A 20,530-nucleotide genomic window follows, 5' to 3' on the forward strand; every position below is an offset into this window, starting at 1 on the left:
TCGTCGTCGAGCGCGAACGTCTCGTCGCGGGCGGACTTCTCCGGCGCCGCCGCCGCCGCGAGCGCCGCGACCCAGGCGTCGCGCGCCTCGGCCGAGGGCAGGGCGAGCCACTCCTCGCGGCTCGGCACGCCCGCGGCGCGGAGCGCCGCCTCGACGCGGCCGCCGGCCGCGACGTGCACCGCGACGACCCAGGGCCGCTCCGACGCGTCGCCCAGCGGCGCCGCGCCGAAGACCTCGAACTCGCCGCGCGCCCGCAGGCCCGCGAGCCGGTCCGCGTCGCTCTCCCAGTAGCGCAGCGTCGACGAGCCCTCGGCCATGTAGAAGAAGCGCTCGCGCCACGTGCCCTGGTAGCGGCCCCGCTTGAGGGCCGCGCCCGAGATGGGCGGGGCCATTTGTCGGCGCCGACTTTAGCGGGCGGCGGCGCGCGGGGGCGGGCGCATCACCACCAGAACTAGGTGCGCAAGTGCGGCCTAGATGTGCGGCCTCCGACACAATAGGCTGTAATTTAGTGTAAATTTGCCACAAGAACTTGTTGGACTAGTTATTGAAGGGGGTGCGCACCCGAAGACCCCGCCCGAGTTGTTGCCACAGGCAAGCGCTCGACGCCTTGCCTCTGCGCTCGTCGCCCTGTGTCGCACGGAGATGGCGCAGCCGCAGTCCGTCGCGCGGGGCCTCGGCCAGCACACGGGCATGGAGCCCGTGCTCAGCCTGCTCGGCATCGGCCCCTCGGGCCGCGCCCTGGGCATGCAGGCGGGTTTGGTCGCCGCGTCGGGCGGCGCCCTTCTCCAGGCCCTCACGATCACGGCGGCCTGCGCCAAGAGCGAGTGGGGCGTCGGCGAGTCGCGGGGCGCGCGCCTGTCGACGGGCGTCATCGTCGGGCAGATCGTCGGCGCGGTTTTATGGGCGGCGACCGCGGACGTCGTCGGCCGCAAGGAGGCGTGCTGCCTGAGCTGCGTCGTCGGCGCGGGCGGCGCGGTCGTCTGCGCGTTCGCGGCGAGCTTCGACGTGCTCGTCGTCGCGTCGGCCGTCGTCGGCGTCGCCGTCGCCGGCACGACGCTCGGGCCCTACGTGCTCGCCGTCGAGCGCGCGCCCGCGGCGAGCCGCGGCGCGTTCGCGACGACCCTGGCGCTCTTCGCCGCGCTCGGGTCCGCGGGCGCGGCGCTGGCCCACGCGCTCATCGCCGGCGGCGTCGACGTCGTCTCCGCCGTCGGCGCCTCCGACGGCGCGGCCGTCGGCGCGCAGTGGCGCGGCGTCTGCGCCGTCGTCGCGCTCGCGCCGTTCGGCGCCGCGGTGTCGTGCTCGAAGCGCCTGCCCGAGTCGCTGCGCTGGCTCGTCCAGCGGCGGCGCTTCGCCGCCGCGCGCCGCGAGCTCGACCGGGCCGCCGCGGCGAACTTCGCGGGCGCGGCCGGTAGGCGCCGCGACGTCCTCTCTGTCTTCGACGCGGCCGCGCGCGCGCCGCGGCCCGCGGACGCGGCGCCGCGCGCGGCCGCGTGCCGCGTCGCGCGGTCCGCGGCGTCCGTCGCGTCGCTCTGCGCCTGCGGGCTCGAGTTCCTCCTCGCCTTTGGGTTCTTTTCCGTATTGTCCCTCGTGCGCCTCGAGTTCGACGCCGACGGCCGCGCGGCCGCGTCCGCGTTCTACGCGACCCCGCGGCGCCTCGACGCCGCGGAGCCCTGCGCGGCCGTCGACTACGGCATCGTCGCGTCGGCGCTCCTGTCCGAGGTGCTCGGGGCGTTGGCCGCGCGGCACCTCGTCGACCGCCTCGGCCGGCGGCTCACGCTCGCGGCGTGCTTCGCGCTCGCGGCGCTCGGCGTGCTCGCGCTCGCGGCGCCGGAGTACGTCGCGAGCCTGGACCCGCTGAGCCGCGACGCGCTCGTCGTCGCCATGATGACGTCGCGCGGCGCGCTCTACGGCGCCGACGCCGTCGCGACGGTTTTTGTCGCGGAGATGCACGGCACCGAGTCCCGCTTCGCCGCGCTCGCGGTCGCGTACGCGGCCGCGCGCCTCGGCGGCCTCGTGTCCGCGTCCTGGGTCGTGTCGCCGAACCCGCTGTCCACCGTGTCGCTCCTCGTGACCCTCGTCAACGTCTCCGCGGCCTGGGCCGCGCTCGCGATGCCCTCGGAGACGGCGCTCGCGCCGCTCGACGGCGCGGAGCCGCCGCCGCCCAAGCTGCCGCCGCCCCAGGCGCCGGCGCCGCCGGCGCCGCCCGTGGCCGCCGCCGTGCCCGCGGCGGCGGCGGCGAACCCCTTCGACGACGACGTCCTCCGCGACGCCGCGCCGTCGCCGCCGCCCCAGGCGGTCGTCGACGGCGAGAAGACGCCCCTCCTCACCTAAGCGTGGCGCCAAAAAATTTAGGGATGATACGAAGAGGCGGAGGAGCGCGCCCCGTGCCGGGCGCGCTGGGTCCAAAAAAAGGGGGGGGGGGAGGCGACGGCGCGCGCGCGCCCTACGGCTGCTCCGGGGGGCGGAAGCCGTGGGGCGGCGGCGCCGCGTGGCGCGGCGCGTGGGCGGCCCAGGGCGGCGGGCCCTGGGCGTGGCCGTCCTGGGCGGCCCACTCGGCGATGGACGTCGGGGAGCGGTACTGGGCGACGTGGTGCGGCGGGAGCGGCGGCCGCGCGACGTGGTGCGGCGGCGGCGCGACGTGGTGCGGCGGCGGCCGGTGGTAGGGCGACGCGACGTGGGCGTAGGCGTAGTCGGGCTTGCGGTAGGCGGCGTAGGCGTCGGGACCGGGCGCCGTCGGCGACGGCGCGCCCGGCTCGTAGCGCGGCGGCGCGTGGAGGGGCGCGGGCAGCGCCGTGGGCAGGCCCGCGCGGCGGTAGTCCGCGGGCGGGTTCTGGGTGAGCTCGCGGCGGCGGCGCGAGATGTAGTAGCCCCGGGCGCGGGACCGGCAGTCGTCGCAGGTCTTGAGCAGCGAGCCGTCGCCCTTGACGGAGAACGTCGTGTTCGTCTTGTTGCACGTGGAGCAGCGGTGGCGGCCCTCGACGTCCTCGGCGGGCTCGGCGTCGTAGCCCGGGCCGACCTTGGCGCGCTTCCGCGGCGCGCCCGCGGGGCCGTGCGCGTCGCGCCACGCCTCGATGGCCCGGCGGAACGTGCGATTCTCCGCGATGAGCGGCGCGTCCTCGAACGCGCCGCCCGTGAGCGGGTCGACGCCCGGCCGCCGCGCGAGGGCGTCCAACAGCGCCGCGCGCTCGTAGGACTGGCCGCTGTTGACGAGCATGACCGGGTCGACCATGATCTGCGCGGAGATGGCGCACCGGAAGTCCTCGGGGCAGTCGACGCCGGGCACGGCGCCGTAGCGGCGCCGCCCGCCCGGCGGCGGCATGCGGATGGGCGGCGGGCCCGGCCGCGTGTTCACCGTGATGCCCGCGGCCGCGTGGTAGCGCGCGTAGTCGTGGAGCGACGCCGACGGCGGCAGCGCGGGCGGCACCGTCGCCGGCGGCGGCGCGGGGCTCGTCCAGGGCGGCCGCGCGAGGGCCGTCGCGAAGGCCGGCGCGTTCGTCGGCGTCCCCGCCTGGGGCAGGGGCCGCGACGCCTGGGACGCGGGCGGCGGCAGGTGCGTCGGCAGCGGCGACGCCGCCGCCGGCGCCGCGGCGTCCGGCGCGGCGCCCAGCGTCGCCGGCGGGGCCGGCGGCGGCACCTGGCCGTTCGGCCCGCAGGGGCGGCACTTCTCCAGCGCCGCGCGGGCCTCCTCCTCGGCCTGGATCTGGTCGCAGACGGGGCCGCAGACGGTGCACCGCTGCTCGGGCCGCGCGTTCCAGCAGCGGAGGTGGTGCACCATGAGGCGGCTCGTCTCCTTGCAGCCGGGCTTGGCGCACTCGCCGCGCCGGCAGGACGACACGTGGGCGAGGAGCTCCGTGACCTCCGCGCAGCCCTTGACGCGGCACGGCCCGGTCCGCTCGCGCGTCCGGCACTGGAGGCTGTGGCGCATGAGCCGCACGCGGGCCTGGGTCTCGCGGATCCAGTCGTCCTCGACGGGCTCGGGGCTGCCCTCCTCCTCGGCGTCGTCCTCCTTCTCGGCGGGCGCCCCCGCGGGCGCCGGCGGCGCGCCGCGCTCGGCGTCGTCGTAGGGCGCCTCGCCTGCGGCCGGGGGGCGGTGTCGCGGCGCTGGGGGCGGGGCGCGCGGGAAGCGGGGGACGCCGCGCCGCGCCGAGGTCGCCGCTCGTCGCCGCGGGCCCGATTTCCTGCTCCGAGTATGCGGCCATCGTTGTTGCTGTTTTAGCTTCCGATCCCTTTCCTTGACTCAGCTTTCCGCGCAATTAGAGTATCAACGGACCCGAGTCACCTCAGACGGGTGGCGACCCGCGGCCCGGTTAACAAAAAAAGGTTGTCGACTGCGTAATAACACGGTCTCGGCTCATCCAAATTACATATCTGTGTAAAATGACGAAATCGTCACCGATTACAATGTTAAACTGAAACTGAGACTATTGAACAGATATTGCATATTTATTGAATGTTCAAGCAAGTGCCGCTAAGCATGGGGCCGCGTCTCGCCGCCGCGGCGCTGCTGCTGGCCGCCGCCGCCGACGGCGCGTCGCTGGCCGTCGTCGGCGCGACGAACGGCACGCTCGCCGTCTGCGCCTACGACCGCCTGCGCTTCGCCTGGACGGTGAGCGGCGCCGAGGCCGCGGCGCACTCCGACGTCTGGGTGGGCCTCTTCGGCGCGCCGACCGCCGTGGGCGCGCCCGGCGCCGGCGCGCTCGCGCGCGTCGACGCCGACGCGGCCCTGGACCTGCGCGGCGACGGCGACCTGCCGCGGGAGCTCCACGACGAGGCCGGCGGGCCCGCGGTCGCGGCGCGCGTCGTCGCGATGCGGTGGCTGCCCGAGGACTGGACCATGGCCCTCGAGTTCGACGCGCCGACGAACGCGCCGCCCGTCGCCGACGTCGCCGCCTTCGAGCGGCTCGTGCGCACGAACGTCGCGCTGCGGGCCGCGAGCTTCCGCTGGGACGACGGCGGCCGGACGTTGGTCGCCCGCGTCAACGCGCCGGGCGACGCGGAGGCCATCGCGGCGCGCTTCGAGGACCGGTCCTTCGAGGCGGCGGCGGCGCCCTGGCCGCCGCCGCGAAAACCGCCGGCGACCGTCGAGGGCGAGGCGCGGCTGCGCCTCGCCGTCGCCGGCGAGTACACCGCGGCGCTCGTCGTCGGCGACGCCGTCGCCGCCGTCGCGGCGGCCACTGTCACCGTCGAGGCCTGCGCCGACGCCGTCGTCGTCGACGTGGACCGCGCCGCCGCCGCGGAGGCGCTCGCGCCGCCCGCGCCGCCCCTCGCGCCCTGGTGGGACGCGCGCGGCGTCTTCGCGACCGCGGGCGACAACGCGCTGAAGATCCCCGCGGAGGAGCTGCCGCTGCTCGGCCGCGGCGACTTCAGCCTCGCGTTCTGGATCTACGTCGCCGAGGAGCCGTCGGGCGCGCACCGGGGCGTCTTCTTCAAGGGCGACGTGGGCCGGCTCGGCGGCGCGCGGACGCCCAGCGCGTGGCTCCTGCCGGACTCGAACCGCCTCGCGCTCCGCGTGTCGACGCACGCGGGCGGCGACGACGTCGGCGCCGACACGGAGCTGCCCCTGCCGACCTACGCCTGGACCCACGTCGTCTTCTCTTTCGCGAACCGGACGGCGAATCCCGAGCCGCGCGCGGACGGCCGCCTCGCCAGGTTCGTCTTCGGCTTCTACGTCGACGGCAGGCGCGACTCGACGCTCGACTTCTACGACGACGTCGCCTGGAACGACGGCGCCCTCCACCTCGGCCGCGACCCGGACCGGCGGGGGTTCCGCGCTGTGTGGAATTCACCCACTGGTTTGGGTGGTCCTGACCAAACTTCAGAATTCTCTAGCTCGATCAAATCGAAGTCGATTCGGCTGATCTTTGGACGAATCGATTGCTCTCGTCAAGTTCTCGAAGCACAGCTGAAGATCTTGCGTCGAAACTGTCGCATATGCGCACATTGAAGTCGGGTTGAAGATTTGAATTCCACACAGGTTCCGCGGCGCGTTCGCCGACGCGGCCGCGTTCCCCTTCGCGGCGGATCCGGCGGCGGCCGCGGCGCTCCACGCGGCGGCGCTGGCGACCTTCCCGCCGGAGGCGCGCGACGTCGAGCACCTGGCGCCGACGGCCTTCGCGCCGCCAAAAGCCGCGGAGGATCCGCCGGGACGGGGCCCGGACGCGTTGTCCGTCGACGCGGCGGTCGAAAACGACGGCGCGTGGGACGACGCGGTCCGCGCGACGGAGGCCTGCGCGCCGCGCGCGGCGCGCGTCGCGCTCTACGAGGCCGCCGCGGCCGGGCGCCACGCCGCCGCCGCGAGCCGCACGGCCGCGGAGCTGTTGCTCTACGGCGCGGAGCGACGCGCGACGGGGCCCGCGCGGTGCGCGCGCGAAACCGGCGCCGCGGACGCGCCCCGCGCGGCGGCGCACCTGCGGCGCGCGGCGGCGCTCCGCGACGCCGCGGCGACGCGCATGCTCGCCGTGCTCCACCTCGCGGGCCTCGCCGACGCCGCGCCCGCGGCGCGCGCGCTCCCCGCGCCCGGCGCCGTCGCCGCGCCCGCGGAGCCCATCGTCGCCTGCGCCGTCGGCGCCGCCGTCGCGGGGCGGTCCTGCGACGACCGCGCGACGTCCGCGGGCCTGCGCCTCCTCCTCGCGGCGGCGCTCTTAGGCGACGCGCGCGCGGCGATGGCGCTGTCCAAGCGCTACCGCGAGGGCCGCGGCGTCGCCAAGTCCGTCGAGGCCGCCGCGTGGTACGCGCGCGCCGCGGCGGTCGCGGGCCGCGACGAGTACCACACCGTCGGCGAGCAGACCCACGTCGAGCTCGACCGCCTCAGCGACGAGCGCTTCGACGACGGCTCCTTCGACGACGGCCAGCGCGGCGACGACGACGCGGCGATCCAGGCGCAGATGCTCCGCGCCGAGGCCGGCGACGTCGACGCCCTCGTGGCGTCGGGCGACCTGCTCTACTGGGGCGCGCGCGGCGTCGCGCGGGACCAGGCCCGCGCGCGCCGCTTCTTCGGCCGCGCCGCGGACTCGGGCCACGCGCACGCGAGGTGCCTCTACGCGGCCATGCTCCTGCGGGGCGAGGGCGGGCCGCCGGACCACGCGGCGGCCGTCGCCCACTACGAGGCCGCGGCGGCCGCGGGGAGCGCGAAGGCCCTGAACGGCCTCGGCTACGAGTACTTTTACGGCCACACGCTGGACCAGAACGCGACCAAGGCCTTTGGCTACTTTTCCGAGGCGGCGCGCCTCGACGCCGACGGCGACTCGAACTTCAACGCCGCGCACTGCCTCGCCACGGGCACGGGCGTCGCGCGCGACGGCCGCGAGGCCGCGGTCTTGTACGAGCGCGCGGCGACGCGCCACGGCCACTTCGACGCGGCCTTCGAGCTCGCCCTCGTCAAGTACGAGGGCCGCGGCGGCGTAGCGCGGGACCCGGCGCGGGCCCTCGACTTCTTCGACGCGTGCGCGCGCGCGGGCTGGGCCGCGCGCGACGTCCGCGCGGGCTTCGACGCGTTCCTGGCGGGCGACGGCGCCGCGGCGCTGCTCTGGTACGCCGAGGCCGCCGAGGTGGGCTTTGAGGTCGCCGCGGCGAACGCGGCCTGGCTCCTGGACCGCGACGGTGCCGCGCGCGCGGTTCTCGGCGCCGCGGGCCCCGCGGGCCACGCGGCGCACGCGGCGCTCCGCTACCACCGCCTGAGCGCGTCCGAGCACGGCGGCGGCGACAGCGCCGCGGCGCTCGGCGACGCCGTGCGCGACGGCGCGCTCGTCGTCGCCGCGGGCGGCGCGGGCGTCGCGGGTTCGGATGTCGCGGACCTGCTCGCGACGCGCCACGCGCGCGCGCTCACGTGGTACTCGCGCGCGGCGACCGCGGGGTCGCCGCGGGGCGCCTTCGCCATGGCGGAGATGCACGCGCGCGGCGCGCCGGGCGTGCCGCGGAACCGCGACCGCGCGCGGCGCCTCTTCGAGACCGCGCGCGCCCGCGACGAGGACCGCATGCGCGCGCCCGTCTTCCTCGCGCTCGCGCTGCTGCGGCTCGACGAGTGGCGCGAGCGGCTCGAGGACATCGTCGGCTTCGACGTCATCGCTGCGCTCCCGGGCGCGCGCGGCTGCGCCGGGGCCGCGGTCGCGGCCGCGGCCGCGGCGGTCGCGGCCGCGGCGGTGTTCCTCCTGAGGCCCGCGGCGCCGCCCGAGCCCCAGGAGTAGCGGCGACCTCGTAATGCCGGGAGGAGCGTGCTTTATGAAGACGGCGAATCGATCTCTTAAAACCAGCGTCGTGTCAGCCTCTTAAAACCAGCGTCGTGTCAGCCCTCTGGCGGCTCCCAAGACGTCTCGCCCGTGGCCGTGTTGTGGTAATATTCGTGGCCCTCGTCCGTGTAGGCTTTCGTCCAGGCGCTGCTCTTCGTCACATCGCCCTTGGCGCGAACGGAGAGGGGGTTGTGGTGGAGCTCGATCTCGCTGCTCTTCCTCGGCTCGTCCCGGCGCGCCCCGGGCCAGGGCACGAAGGCGAAGAAGTCCGCGCCCTCGCGGCTCGCCGAGTCCCCGCTCGTCTCCGTCGCCGACCGCAGCGCATCGCGGCGCCGGTACGCGGCCATGGCGAGCTCGACGATCGTCGCGACCATGGTCAGGATCGTCAGCACGTCGCCCTCGCCGACGACCTCGGCGGCGACGGCGACCTGCACCGCGGCGCGGCCCGCGGCGAGGCCGAGCGAGAGGAGCGACGCGCGCGCGGACGGGAAGCCGTCGCAGCGCTGGCCCTCGAGCGCCCAGGGGAAGAGCGGCAGGAGCTCGAGGTCGAGGACCGTCGCGGCCTGGAGGACCCGGAGCAGCGCGGCGCGGCGGCGGACGCGGACGGCGAGGACCGGCGTCGTCGCCGCGACGCGCGCGAGCGCGACGAAGGCGACGGCGACGGCGACGCACTCCGCGCCGAGCTGGAGCGCGAAGAAGAGCGTCCGGGCCTCGTAGTAGAGCTCGACGAGGAACGCGGCGGTCAAAAAGTGGTGGATCGTCGACACGAAGATCATGGTCCGCTTCTGCGTCCGGCCCAGGAGCGGCGCGGCGGCGATGAGGATGAGCTCGAGGGCCGCGACGAAGCCGAGCGCGACGACGAGCGCGAACTGGAGCAGGTGGTTGTAGGCCTTCGAGCGCTTCTTCGACGCGCCGAGCCGCACGCCGCCGTACTCGCCGGCGAAGATCGGGGGGTCTTCCTCGACGCTCGGCCGGGGCGTCGGCGGGTGGATGTGGAGCAGGAGGGGCGCGCGCGTCGGCGCGCGCGTCGGCGCGACGCTCGGCGCGGGCGTCGCGTCCTCGGCGCACGAGGAGCACGTCGACACCAGGGTCGCGGGCGCGCACGACGCGGCCAGGCGGCAGTCGTAGCCGGCGTCGGGATAGTAGCTCACGTCCACGCTCCCGACGACGCGCGTGGTCGCAAAGGGCGACAACTGCTCCAGCGTCGTGATCATCATGTTCTGGGTGATCGCGAGGGAGACGCCGACGTATTCGAGCGACGCGAGGGCGGAGAGGTCGCTCAGGTAGAAGCTTTCGAAGCCGCTCGCCCACGCGTTCTGCTGGACGACGACGCTGCCGCCCACGCGTCGGAGATTGTCCAGCCCCTCGAGGCTGCCGAGCTGGATGAGCGAGATCTCAAGGTTGCCGCAGATCTCCGTGAGCGGCGCCATGGGCGCGAGGCTCGTGATGGCGTCGCGATCCCCGGAAATGATCAGGCTGCCGCCGATGACCCAGCACTCGCTTTCCAACCAGGCGTCGATGTCGGCGTCGGAGTAAATGATTACGTTGGAGCAGTATGCGTTGCCCGAGCAGACGTCGGATGATGTTTCGCCCTTGCAGCCGACGCAAGCGCTACTAATCGGCGCGGGCGTCGGCGCGGGCGTCGGCGCGGGCGTCGGCGCGGGCGTCGGCGCGGGCGTCGGCGCGGGCGTCGGCGCGGGCGTCGGCGCGGGCGTCGGCGCGGGCGTCGGCGCGGGCGCCTCTCCCTCGTCCTCGGTCTCGTCCTCGTCCTCGTCCTCCGCGCACCAGGATCCGCCGCATTGTGACGAGCACAAGGATTGATCGTCGCAATAGTTGCCGTCCGCGGCCTCGGTGGTGCAATCGCAGGCGTCGTTGACTTCCGAGTAGTAGCAGCAGGTGGCCCGAGCGGTGGGCAGCGCGAAAGCGAGGACGACGAGCTGCTGGAGGCGAGGCATATTCAGCCGATGCAATCGTCGCCGGCCGCAGTCGCACGATCACGCCGCACGCGAGCTGCCCGCATACTTCCGAATGTGCACATTGAATTGAAACATCGAAGAAACCGACTTACCGAGGTTCGAGGACGGCGCGGCGCGCCATCCTCAGGGCGCTCGCCGGCCCGTGTAGCCGACGATGGTGCCCGGGGCGCGGTAGTTGCCGGCGTCGAAGAGCTCCTTCTTGTGGGCCCACTCGTAGGTGCCGTTGTTGGGCAGGGTGTCCGGGATGGCGACCTTGTGGGCGATGCCGCTCGCCGCCGTGCTGAGCATGCTCGGCGCGCCGGCGTTGAACTGGCGCGAGCGGTAGCCCGCGAGGGAGCCGGACCGGTGGGGCTGCGTCGCGGCGACGGCGGCGCCGCCGGGCCGCGGCGCGCCGCGGGGCGCCGGCACGGCGGCGCCGCCGAGGATGGGCGACGGCTGGTGGTAGACGCCCGCCGTCTCGTAGGCCGGGCGCACCTGCTTCTTGCCGCGGCGCTTCGTCGAGGAGCCGAAGAACTCGCGGTCCGTCGACGCGCCGCGCGCCGCGAGCTGGCTCGACGTGACGAAGGCGGCGCCGTCGCCGCCCGGCGCGCCGAAGCCGCCGGCGCCCCGGCCGGCGAACGTGCGCTGGGACTCGGTCTGGAAGCGGCCGTCGGCCTCCCAGTGCTTCTTGCCCCCGGGGAGCCGCTCGTGGAACTCCTCCGCGGCGACGATGCCGCCCTCCTCCGTGCGCTCGATGTGCATGCGCGCGCCCTGGGCCCCGGGCACGGCCTTCCTCGTCCCCTGGCTCGGCACCATGCCGCTCCAGTCCGCGCGGGGGTCGTCGGGGGCGTAGAAGGCCTCCTTGTGGGAGATGACGACGTTCTGGGCCCGGGCGGCGTCGAGGTCGCTCGCGTAGGCGCCCCGCTCGAGCTTGAGGCGGTGCGCGTCGTCGTCGAAGCGCGACAGCTCCGCCTCGGCCTGCCACAGCGACTTCTCCATGCTGCCGGGCGTGCGGCGTCGAGCGGCCAACGATCGATCACGACGGGCTGCCCCGTTCAAGGTTTCAGGAGCATCCCATGCTGCAGGAGCTGCTCACGATTATGGAACACTCCTCTGCGCTGTCTGGCATGCTCTGAGGCGGTCCGAACTCGCTTCCCGATGGAGCACGCCGCGCTGGAGCTCGACGTGCTGGCGGCGCTGGCCGCCGCGCGGACGAGGCCGCAGGACGTCGCCGCGCGGCTCAAGGCGCGGCTCAAGTGCTACAGGGGCGCGCAGTACGCGGCGCCCGGCCGCACCCCGAAGCAGACCAAGGAGGGCGCCGCGGCCTGCAAGGACGCGCTCACCTTCCTCGCCACGCTCGAGGGCCCGCTCGAGCCCGTGGCCGCGGCGCCGGAGGGCCTCCGCCTCGCCGGGGTGGACCACGTGCTCGACGTCGGCGTCGAGGGCGTCGCGAGCCACCGGGGCACGGACGACTCGAGCTCCACGGACCGCAACGGCCGCTACGGCGCCTGGGGCGGCGCGACGGGCGAGTGCATCTGGTACGGCAACCTCGCCAACGGCGCGACGGGCGCGTCCATCGTCGACGACCTCGTCGTCGACGACGGCGTCCGGTCGCGGGGCCACCGCCTCTGCGTCTACGACGCGCGCTGGACCGTCGCGGCCGTCGCCGCCGGGGCGCACGCGACGTACGCGAACATGGTCGCCGTCGAGTTCGCGGCGACCTTCGAGAACGACGACGCCGGGGTCGAGGCGCGGCTCCGGAACCCGCCGCCGCCGCGCGTCCGCGGCGCGGCGGCGGCGCGCGGCGGCACGTGCTGGGACCTGGGATTGTGCCGCGGCTGCGCCCTGCCCGTCAAGGGCGGCACCGTCGTCGAATTGCCCGACGGGCGCAAGTGGCACGAGGCGTGCTTCGTCTGCTCGCGCTGCGGGGATTCGGTCGCGGGCAAGGACAAGCGGAAGAAGGACGAGGGCGGCTACATCTTCTGCGCGCCGTGCCACGTCGAGCTCTACGCGCCGGCCTGCGTCGTCTGCGGCGCGAAGATCGACGGCGACCGCATCAACATGGGCGACGGCGCGTACCGCCACCCGGGGTGCAAGAAGCCGCCGGCGAAGAAGAAGAAGGCGAAGCGGCGCGTCGGGCCCAAGGCGCTCGCGAACCTCTACGCGGGGCTCGACGAGCAGCCGGCCGCGGGCGATGACCCGCCGGCGCAGCTCCCGAGGGGGTCCGAGCGCGTCCTTCCTACTACAAGTTGAAGGTGATGTCGAAGTCGTTGAAGGCGCGAGGCCGATGGTCTTGCTGATTGAGTTTCGCGCCCGCAGCAGCGACGATGCTCAGCTGCTGATTGCTAGCTTGGCGCCTCCAGAACTAGACGCGAAGGCTCGTAGCTCGGCGCCCGCAGCCACAACGGTGCGCATCTGCTGATTGCTAGCTTGTCTCCTTAGCAGCAGCAGCAGCAACGATGCGCATCGTAGCGCTCGCCGCCGCGACGTGCGCCTTCGAGACCGTGCGCGTGTCGCGGCTCGTGCCGCGCTGGGACCGCGACCGCTGCCTCGGCACGGTGCGCGAGCGCGTCGGCCCCCGCGGCATCGAGGTCGAGGTGGTCGGCGACGCGGACGACGAGCCCTGGCGGTTCCTGCTGCCCGGCACGGCGACGTCGTCGCTCGGCGGCACGGTCTGGCCGTCGTCGGCCGCGGCCGCGGTCCTCGTGCGGACGCTCCGGCCCGCCGTCGCGGGCAAGCGCGTCCTCGAGCTCGGCAGCGGCCTCGGCCTCGCGGGCCTCGCCTGCGCCGCCGCGGGCGCCGACCGCGCGCTGCTCACGGACAGCGCGCCGGAGCTCGTCGAGGCGCGCGACCTGCCGCCGCGCGTCGAGGCCTCGGTGCTCGACTGGGCCGACGAGCGCACCTACGCGACGGCCTTTTGCGCGGACGTGCTCATCGGCGCGGACGTCGCCTACTACGCGCCCGTCGTCGCGCCGCTCGAAGCGGCGCTCCGCGCGCACTGCGGCCCCGGCGCCGTCGCGATCGTCGTCGGCGAGCGGAAGCGCGAGGCTATGCACCTGCTCCGGGCCGCGCTCCCGGACGCGGCGACGCTCGACTTCGACCTCGAGGTCGCCGTCGACGTCGTCGCGGACCCGTCGGACCCCGCGCCGCCTCCGCCGGCCGCGCCGCCGACGACCGTGGGCATCGGCGTGCTCGTGCACGCGTCGGAGCCCGCCGCGCGGGACGCGCTCCTCGACCTCGCGCGCCGCGAGGGCGCGGCGCCACCAGTGCCATAAACGACCGTGGATTTTCATACCGCGAACAACAGGAGGTGTTACCATAAACACAAGTTACACGACGGCTCGTCGCGTGTCCGCGGGCGCCGCCGCGTAGCCCGCGGGCGGCTTCGGCGCCGGCGCGCCGTCGCGGCCCGCGTCGGCGACGACCTCGAGCGCGTTCCACCGCGCGATGACGCGCTTCGAGTTCCAGTGGGCGAGGCCGAAGACGGCCGCGAGGCCCGCGGCCCCGAGACACATGAAGAGGACCTTCTCCGGCGACATGCCGTCGGCGCCGACGTCCGACGCGGAGCTCAGCTGGCTGCCGAGCTTGGCCCAGAGGAGCGCGTAGAGCGACGACCCGACGAGCGTCGCCGCCGCGAACGCCACAAAGGGCGCGTCGAAGACCGCGGGCACGTAGTTCTGCACGGCCTCCGGCACGTAGGCGAGCCGCAGCGCGAGGCACGTCCCGAAGGGCTCGCGCTGGAGCGCCAGCTCCAGGCCCCGGAGGTAGCCGCTCTCCTGGGCCGCGTCGCCGCCGATGACGTGCGCGCGCACGGCGTCGCGGCAGCCGTAGGCGCCGATGCCGAACGACGTCACGGACCCGAGGAACTTGCCGAGCGTCGAGCAGAGCGCCGCGCGCCAGAAGCCCAGGATGAAGCCCGCGGCGACCTCGAGCACCGACGTCGGCAGCAGGCACAGGAGCCAAACCGCCAAAAGCGCGACGTAGGCCGCGTCGGCCTCGAGCGGCGGCAGCGACCCGATGCGCTCCGCGACCCGGAGCGCGCGGCTCCGGCACGCGACGGCGGCGTAGCTCGCGCCGCCGCAAAGGACGACGAAGGCGACGGCGAGGAACGCGCGCGCGCGCCGCGGCCGCCGCCGCCGCGGGCGCCGCCGCAGCGGGTCGTCGTCGTTCGGCTCCTCCTCGCGCGCGTCCTCCACGGTCATGATGCTGTCGTTGGACACCGATGCGCGCAGGCGGACCGTGCGCTCGCCCTCCATCCACGGACCGCCGTGACAGCGGTCGCGAACGAGATGTCGATGGACTTGTCGATGGGGCCGGAGTCGTGGCAAGCGCCTGGCGCCTCGATCGATCGCCTCGCGATTGCATCGCGAGCTCGTCGCGGCGCACGGCCCGCAGCCCCTGCCGCAGCCCGGAGTACGCGTCGGTGGCGGCACGCGTTAGCCCGCCCTCCCGCGCCCGGGCGACTCAGGCGAACTCGTCGTCCTCGCCGCCGTTGACGGCGGCCGTGACGGACTCGACGGCCTCGACAGCCGCGTCCTTGAGGCCCGCGAGGTCCACCGGCGGCGCGTCGGCGGCGGGCGCGCCGTAGGCGAGGAGCCCCGTCCACTTGGACACGTAGAAGGCGACGACGGCGACGAGCGACGCGCCGAGGATCTGCGCGAGCTTGCCGCCGACGGCCCGGTTGACCTTGGCGTAGAGGGCGATGAGCGGGCCGAAGACCTTCTGCGCCTTTTGCGCGTAGCCGACGAACTTCTTCACGGTCTCCGGGTCGAGCTTGTCGAGCATCTCGAGCTGCTTGTCGATGGCGGCCTCGTCCATGCCCGCGGTCATGGGGTTCGACTTCATCATGGACTTGATCATGTCCGGGTTCTTCTTGACCATGTCGATCATCGAGCCCATCTGCTCCTCGGAGATGTTCGCCATCATCTTCGACGCCGTCTCCGCGTCGGGCATGCCGCCGCCCGGCGGCATGCCGCCGCCGCCCATCATGCCGCCCATGGCCTCCTGCATCTGCTGCTTCTCCTCGTTTGACATGTTCTGCATCATCTTCATCTGCTGCTCGAGGACCTCGGGCGGCATGTTCTCCATCTGCTCCATCGCCATCTTCATCATCTCCGGGTTGCCCGCGATGGCGTCCATCTGGTCCGCCGCGGCCTTGATCTGCGCGTCGGACATGTGGGCCATCTGCGGGTTCATGGACCGGATCGTCGCCGGGTCCATGTTGCGCATCGCCGCCGCCTGCGCCTTCATCTGCTCCGGGTCCGCGTTCTTCATCGCCTCCGACGCCTGCTTGAGCTGGTCCGCGTCGATGTTCGGCAGCGCGTCCAGGTCCAGCCCGCCGGCGGGCACGTCCGCGGCGCCGTCGTCGCCCGCGAGCTTGTCCAGGTTCGCGGGCTTGAGCGCCAGCGTCTTCGAGTCCGAGCCGTCGAGGAGCACCTTGAGCCGGTCGTTCTGCCCGCCCGTGACCGTGCCGTGCTTGCCGTTGTGCTCCGCGGCGCCCTTGAGGCCCTTGAGCTCGACGCGGTCGCCGACCTTGTACCCCGCGGCGAGGGCGGCGCCGCCCTTCTTCTTGCCGCGCGCGCCCTGCACGGCCTTCATCTGCGCCCGCGCCTGGCCGTGGCTCATGCCGCCCATCTGCGCCGCGGCCATCTTGAGCATGGCCGGGTTACTCGCCATCATCTCCATCTGCGACGCCGCCATGTCGATCTCCGAGTCGCTCATGTTCGCGAACTGGGGGTTCATGCGCCGCAGGTTGTCCTTGTCCATGTTCTTCATCATGCGCGCCTGGGCCTTCATCTGCTCCGGGTCGCAGTTCTGCATCTGCTGCTGGGCCATCTCCCACTGGTTCGCGTCAAAGTCCATGGTGTGTCGACGGCGGCGTCGGCGCGGGGCGCAGGGGCCACGCGGCGTCACAGCTCGCGGCGAAGCGAGACAGCAATGACTGCTCTGTGGCGGATACCAGGTATGTTGAAGTGGGCTGCCGCGGCCGCATCCACTTAAACGCCCGCCCCTGAAGCCCTGGATTCTTTCCGTCAAGGGTTGGTTTGGCAGCGCCGCGGCGTCGGCGCCGCCGGGCGCCTACCATGGTGGCCGAGGGCGGCTACGCGGACGTGTCGTCCATGGACGCCGTGATCCGGGATCTGGAGAGCCGCTACGACCGGCTCCAGGGCCTGCGGCAGCACTTGGGGACGGACGTGGCCAAGGAGAAGCTGCTGGCGCAGATCGGCATGGTCGACCCCGTCGACGCGTCCGCGAGCCGCGACGAGCGGCGGCGGCTCAAGAAGCGGCTCCTGCGGGAGCTCGACGGCGAGAAGGACCACCTGCGGAAGACGCTCGACGTCGTCGAGGCCGCGCGGCGCGCGGCGCCGCGGCCCGCGGGCGCCGCGGGCCCGCGCGCGTGGCGGCCCGCGTCCGCGTCCGCGAGCCTCGGCCGGTCGGCGCCGCCCGCGGCGACGCCGAAGCCCCGGGGCTCCGCCGTGACCGCCGCCCGGGCGAAGCGCGCGCTGCCCAAGGGGGAGGACGAGGACGCGGCGATGCTCGCGCTGCACCGCGGCGACGGCTCCGTGGGCAGCGGCGCGCACTTTCTCTCGACGCCCGCGAAGCTGCCGCCGCCCCAGGGCCCGGCGCCGCCGCACCCCCTGGAACTGGGCCGCGCGTCCCTCGAGGGCACGGTCGTCCTCACGCAGGACTCCGTCGGGCCCGGAGCGTTCGCCGCGAACGCGACGAGTTCCCTCGCGACGCCGAACATGCGACCGGCGACGGCGGAGGCCACGGTGCACACGCGCGAGCCGCGGAGCCCCGAGGCCGTCGACGACCTCCTCGCGCGCGCGCGCGCGGCCGTCGCGGACCGGAACCGGCCGCGGTCCGCCGCGCGGCGGCCGCGGTCGCTGCGGCCGCGCGAGCCGAGCCTCGCGGGCTACGGCAACGGCGGCTACTTTTTGACGGACGTGCTCCGCGAGTGCTACGCTCTACGCGAAAAGATCCGGTCCGACCCCGTGCTCGTCGCCGCGGGGCGCCGCGACGCCGGCGGCGCGCGGCGCCGGAGCCCCGCGAGGAAGCCGTCGGCGGACGCGGCCGCGCCCGCGGCCGCGCCCGCGGTCGGCGCCACGACGACGCTGCTCCTCGAGGCGGGCGACGACGGCCGGCCGGAGGAACCTCCATCGCCGCCCAAATCGCGGGAAAACTCGCCCGTCGGCCGCCTCGACGCGCTCCGGGGCCGGCGCCGCCGCCGCCACCGCCGCCGGCCCAAATCCGCGCCGAGCTCCGTGAGCGACCACCTGCTGAAGACGACGGCGTCGTCGTCCGTGAAGAACGTGGGCCGCCGCGAGAGCCGCCACCGCCACGCGGTCAACAACTGGTTCTCCGCGTCGCACGCGTACAAGGCCGACGCGCCGAAATTGGACAAGCGGACGCGGTCCGAGACGATCCGCGACGGCGACGGCCGGGGCTTCTTACAGACGACGACGGAGTCCGCGGGCCGCGACGTCCACAGTCGCGAGCGCATGGAGTCGATGATCACGCGCGAGAACGCGAACTGGTTCAGCCCGTCGTCGAAGACCAAGGCCGTCGCGGCCCACGGCGACGCGCCGCCGTCGCCGGACCGGTCGCCCGAGAGCCGGTCGCGGCCCCGGTCCGCGCCCGCGGGCGCGCGGTCCCCCGCCGACGACGACCAGGGCTCCGGCGCCTCGCCGGGCCGGCCGCGGTCGCCCGGCCGCCGCGCGTCGTCCGCGGGCGCGGCCCGCGGCGGCCGCCGGCGGTCGAGCGCCGGCCCGCGGCGCCGCTCCGTGTCGCGCCGCGAGAGCCGGCGGCCCCACAGCGCGCCCGCGACGCGGAGCCGGTCGCCGAGCCGCCGCAGCTCCGCCGCGCGGCCGCGGTCCGCGTCGCCGCCGCGGCGGCGCCGCGACGACGACGACGACGCGCCGCGCGCGCGGCCCCAGACCCAGAAGTTCGGCCGGTCGTCGCCCTTCGCGCGCGCGCCGCGGCCGAGCCGCCTCGACCCGAGCTACGACGGCCCCTGGCGCCTCGGGGAGATCGGCTGGTTCCGCATCCCGGAGGACAAGAAGGCGCCCAAGGACGCGGAGCCGCGCTTCCTGCGCGTGCGCGTGTCGTCCGTGCACCTCCGGGACCGCGACTCCGGCGGGGGCATCGGGAGCCTGACGCTGGCGGCGCTGCGGGGCGGCAAGGTCGACATCCCGCGCGAGTACCTGCGTGGAAATCAATCGGTGAGCCGGGTTCTCCCGACGAAACTTCGACTCTCGAGCTCGGTCGCATCGACGTCGATTCGGCTGATTTTTGGACGAATCGATTGCTCTCGTCGAGTTCTCGAAGCGAGGCCGAAGAGCTCGCGTCGAAACGTTCGCATACGCGCACATTGAAGTCGGGTTGAAGATTTGACGTCCGCGCAGGCGAGTACCAGGTGCCCTTCGACGCGTCGCCCGACGCGGTGAGCCGGCGCCCGCCCGGCGCGCCGCCGCCGCTGCAAAAGGCCAGGAGCGCGCCCCACCTCTCGCCGGGAAACGGCGAGGCGGCGGCGCCCCTCGCGAACGTCGGCCAGGGCTACGTGAAGATCGCGAAGCCGCTCAACGAGGACGCGCGGAAGAGGGGCCGGAAGTCGCGGCGGACGACGAACCCGCAGGCCATCGCGTCGGAGATCCTGCGGCGGGGCGGGCGCATCTCGGAGGTGCTGCGGGTCACGGCGGAGGCCTACGAGCGGCGCGAGCAGCGCGCGAACGCCGCGAAGACGATGCAGCGGAATCTGCGGATCCTGTGCGGCGTGCCGAAGAAGGGCGACCGCATGACCTTGGGCGACGCCATCCTGCGCTACCGCCTCCACGTGCGCCACGACGTGAGCCACACCATCGAGGAGGAGGACGAGGAGGAGGAGGCGTCCGCGGCGACGCGCATGCAGGCGATCATGCGCGCGCGGCGCGACCGCGAGGCCGTCAAGGGCCGCCACGCGGCGGCGGCGAAGCTCCAGCGGCTCCAGCGCAAGCGGAGCTTTCGGCGGAAGCGCCGCGGCAGCGAGTTCCGGCGCGACGCCGAGCTCCGCGGGCGCGGCGCGGACTTCGTGAGCCACGACCGCGACGACGCGCTCTACCTCGACAGCCCCTTCCCGAACCAGGAGACGGCGGCGCGCGCGCTCCAGGCGCGGCTCCGCGGCGACCGCGCGCGCAAAGACCGCCGGCGGGAGCACGCGGGCGCGTCGCGGCTCCAGGCGCGCGTCCGGGGCCGCCGGTCGCGCGCGGCGGCGTCGCGGACGCGGATCCTCCGCGACTTCGCGCCGGGCCCGGCGAGCCGCTTCGCCGACGCCGACGCGGCGGCGCGCGTGCTCCAGCGGTCCGCGTCGGCGGGCCGCCTCCGCGCGTCGCCGCCGCCGAGCCCGCCGCCGCCGCGGCCGCGGGCCGTCGACGTCGACGAGCACCGGCGCGAGCTCGCGGCCCTCGACGCCGCGGACGAGGACGCGCGCGCGCGCGGCGCGGAGCGCGAGCGCGAGTTCCAGGACGCGCGCGTGCGGTCGCTGCAGGCGCGCGTCCGCGGCGGCTGCGCGCGGCGGCGCGCGCACAAGCACGCGCGGCGCTCCGTCGTCGAGCAGCGCCAGGCGCTCGCCGAGGCGCTCATGGACGTCGAGGGGTCGCGGCGCCAGGCCGAGGAGGCCCTCGCGGCGGAGCGCGCGGCGGCCGCGGCCGCGCGCGACGAGCAGAACCGCGACCACGCGGCCAAGGTCCTCTTCTACGAGGAGGAGCTCAAGGCCGCGGCCTGGCGCGCCGCGCAGCAGCGCGAGCTCGAGGCGACGGTGCGCGACCGCGACGCGGCGCTCCAGGCGACGCGCGGCGAGCTCGCGGCGACGGTCCGAGGCGCCCAAACCGAGGCCGCGCGGCTCGCGGCGTCGCTCCAGTCCGCCGAGGTCGACCGGCTGCGGAGCCGCGAGGCGCTCGAGGCGGCGGCCGAGGCCGCGGAGGCGAGCGACCTCATGGCCAGGAGCTTACGGGCGAAGCTCGCGGACGCGGACGCGGCCGCGCGGGCGCGCGACGCCGAGGCCGCGGCCGCGGCCAAGGACCTCGAGCTCGAGAAGGCCCACCGGTCCAACGCGGTCAAGGACCTGCAGCTCCTCGAGCACGACGCGGCGCGGCGGCTCCGCGAGCGCGACGCGGCCGTCGCCGAGCTCGAGGCGGCGGCCGCGGCGGCGGCGCGGGACCACGCGGACCGCGCGGAGCTCGCGCGCCAGACCGTGGAGCACCTGCGCCGGACGGCCGCGGACCGCGAGGACGACGCGCGCGCGGCGTCCGCGGCGCTCGCGGAGGTCCGCGCCGAGGCCGCGTCCAAGGACGCGGCCGTCGCCGCGGCCGCGGG

The 20,530-nt window shown here is 74.9% G+C and overlaps 6 protein-coding genes across 6 annotated transcripts in view; 4 read left to right on the forward strand and 2 right to left on the reverse strand.

The window, feature by feature from the left end:
- Window positions 1–642: 642 nt before the first annotated feature.
- Window positions 643–2,331, forward strand: AURANDRAFT_60774 (hypothetical protein; the record flags this gene model as incomplete). Its single annotated transcript, XM_009034141.1, has 1 exon — window positions 643–2,331. The coding sequence occupies one exon, from the start codon at window positions 643–645 to the stop codon at window positions 2,329–2,331; it is 1,689 nt and encodes a 562-aa protein (XP_009032389.1).
- Window positions 2,332–4,474: 2,143 nt separating this feature from the next.
- Window positions 4,475–9,353, forward strand: AURANDRAFT_60775 (hypothetical protein; the record flags this gene model as incomplete). Its single annotated transcript, XM_009034142.1, has 4 exons — window positions 4,475–5,763; window positions 5,975–8,138; window positions 8,358–8,609; window positions 9,114–9,353. The coding sequence occupies 4 exons, from the start codon at window positions 4,475–4,477 to the stop codon at window positions 9,351–9,353; spliced, it is 3,945 nt and encodes a 1,314-aa protein (XP_009032390.1).
- A 971-nt stretch (window positions 9,354–10,324) lies between these two features.
- AURANDRAFT_60776 (hypothetical protein) lies at window positions 10,325–10,996 on the reverse strand (the record flags this gene model as incomplete). Its single annotated transcript, XM_009034361.1, has 1 exon — window positions 10,325–10,996. The coding sequence occupies one exon, from the start codon at window positions 10,994–10,996 to the stop codon at window positions 10,325–10,327; it is 672 nt and encodes a 223-aa protein (XP_009032609.1).
- A 342-nt stretch (window positions 10,997–11,338) lies between these two features.
- Window positions 11,339–12,433, forward strand: AURANDRAFT_60777 (hypothetical protein; the record flags this gene model as incomplete). The annotated part of the gene is made up of 1 exon (XM_009034143.1): window positions 11,339–12,433. The coding sequence occupies one exon, from the start codon at window positions 11,339–11,341 to the stop codon at window positions 12,431–12,433; it is 1,095 nt and encodes a 364-aa protein (XP_009032391.1).
- A 1,076-nt stretch (window positions 12,434–13,509) lies between these two features.
- Window positions 13,510–16,098, reverse strand: AURANDRAFT_70582 (hypothetical protein; the record flags this gene model as incomplete). The annotated part of the gene is made up of 2 exons (XM_009034360.1): window positions 13,510–14,386; window positions 14,655–16,098. The coding sequence occupies 2 exons, from the start codon at window positions 16,040–16,042 to the stop codon at window positions 13,510–13,512; spliced, it is 2,265 nt and encodes a 754-aa protein (XP_009032608.1).
- A 165-nt stretch (window positions 16,099–16,263) lies between these two features.
- AURANDRAFT_60779 (hypothetical protein) overlaps window positions 16,264–20,530 on the forward strand; it is a gene marked incomplete at both ends in the record, with an annotated part of 12,836 nt that continues 8,569 nt past the window's right edge. Inside the window, 2 exons of the mRNA XM_009034144.1 lie at window positions 16,264–18,388; window positions 18,586–20,480. Coding sequence (XP_009032392.1) covers window positions 16,264–18,388; window positions 18,586–20,480 — 4,020 coding nt within the window. The remainder of the gene's footprint in view (window positions 18,389–18,585; window positions 20,481–20,530) is intronic.

Source organism: Aureococcus anophagefferens (genome assembly GCF_000186865.1).
Source record: "Aureococcus anophagefferens unplaced genomic scaffold AURANscaffold_1, whole genome shotgun sequence".
Lineage (NCBI taxonomy): Eukaryota > Pelagophyceae > Pelagomonadales > Pelagomonadaceae > Aureococcus > Aureococcus anophagefferens.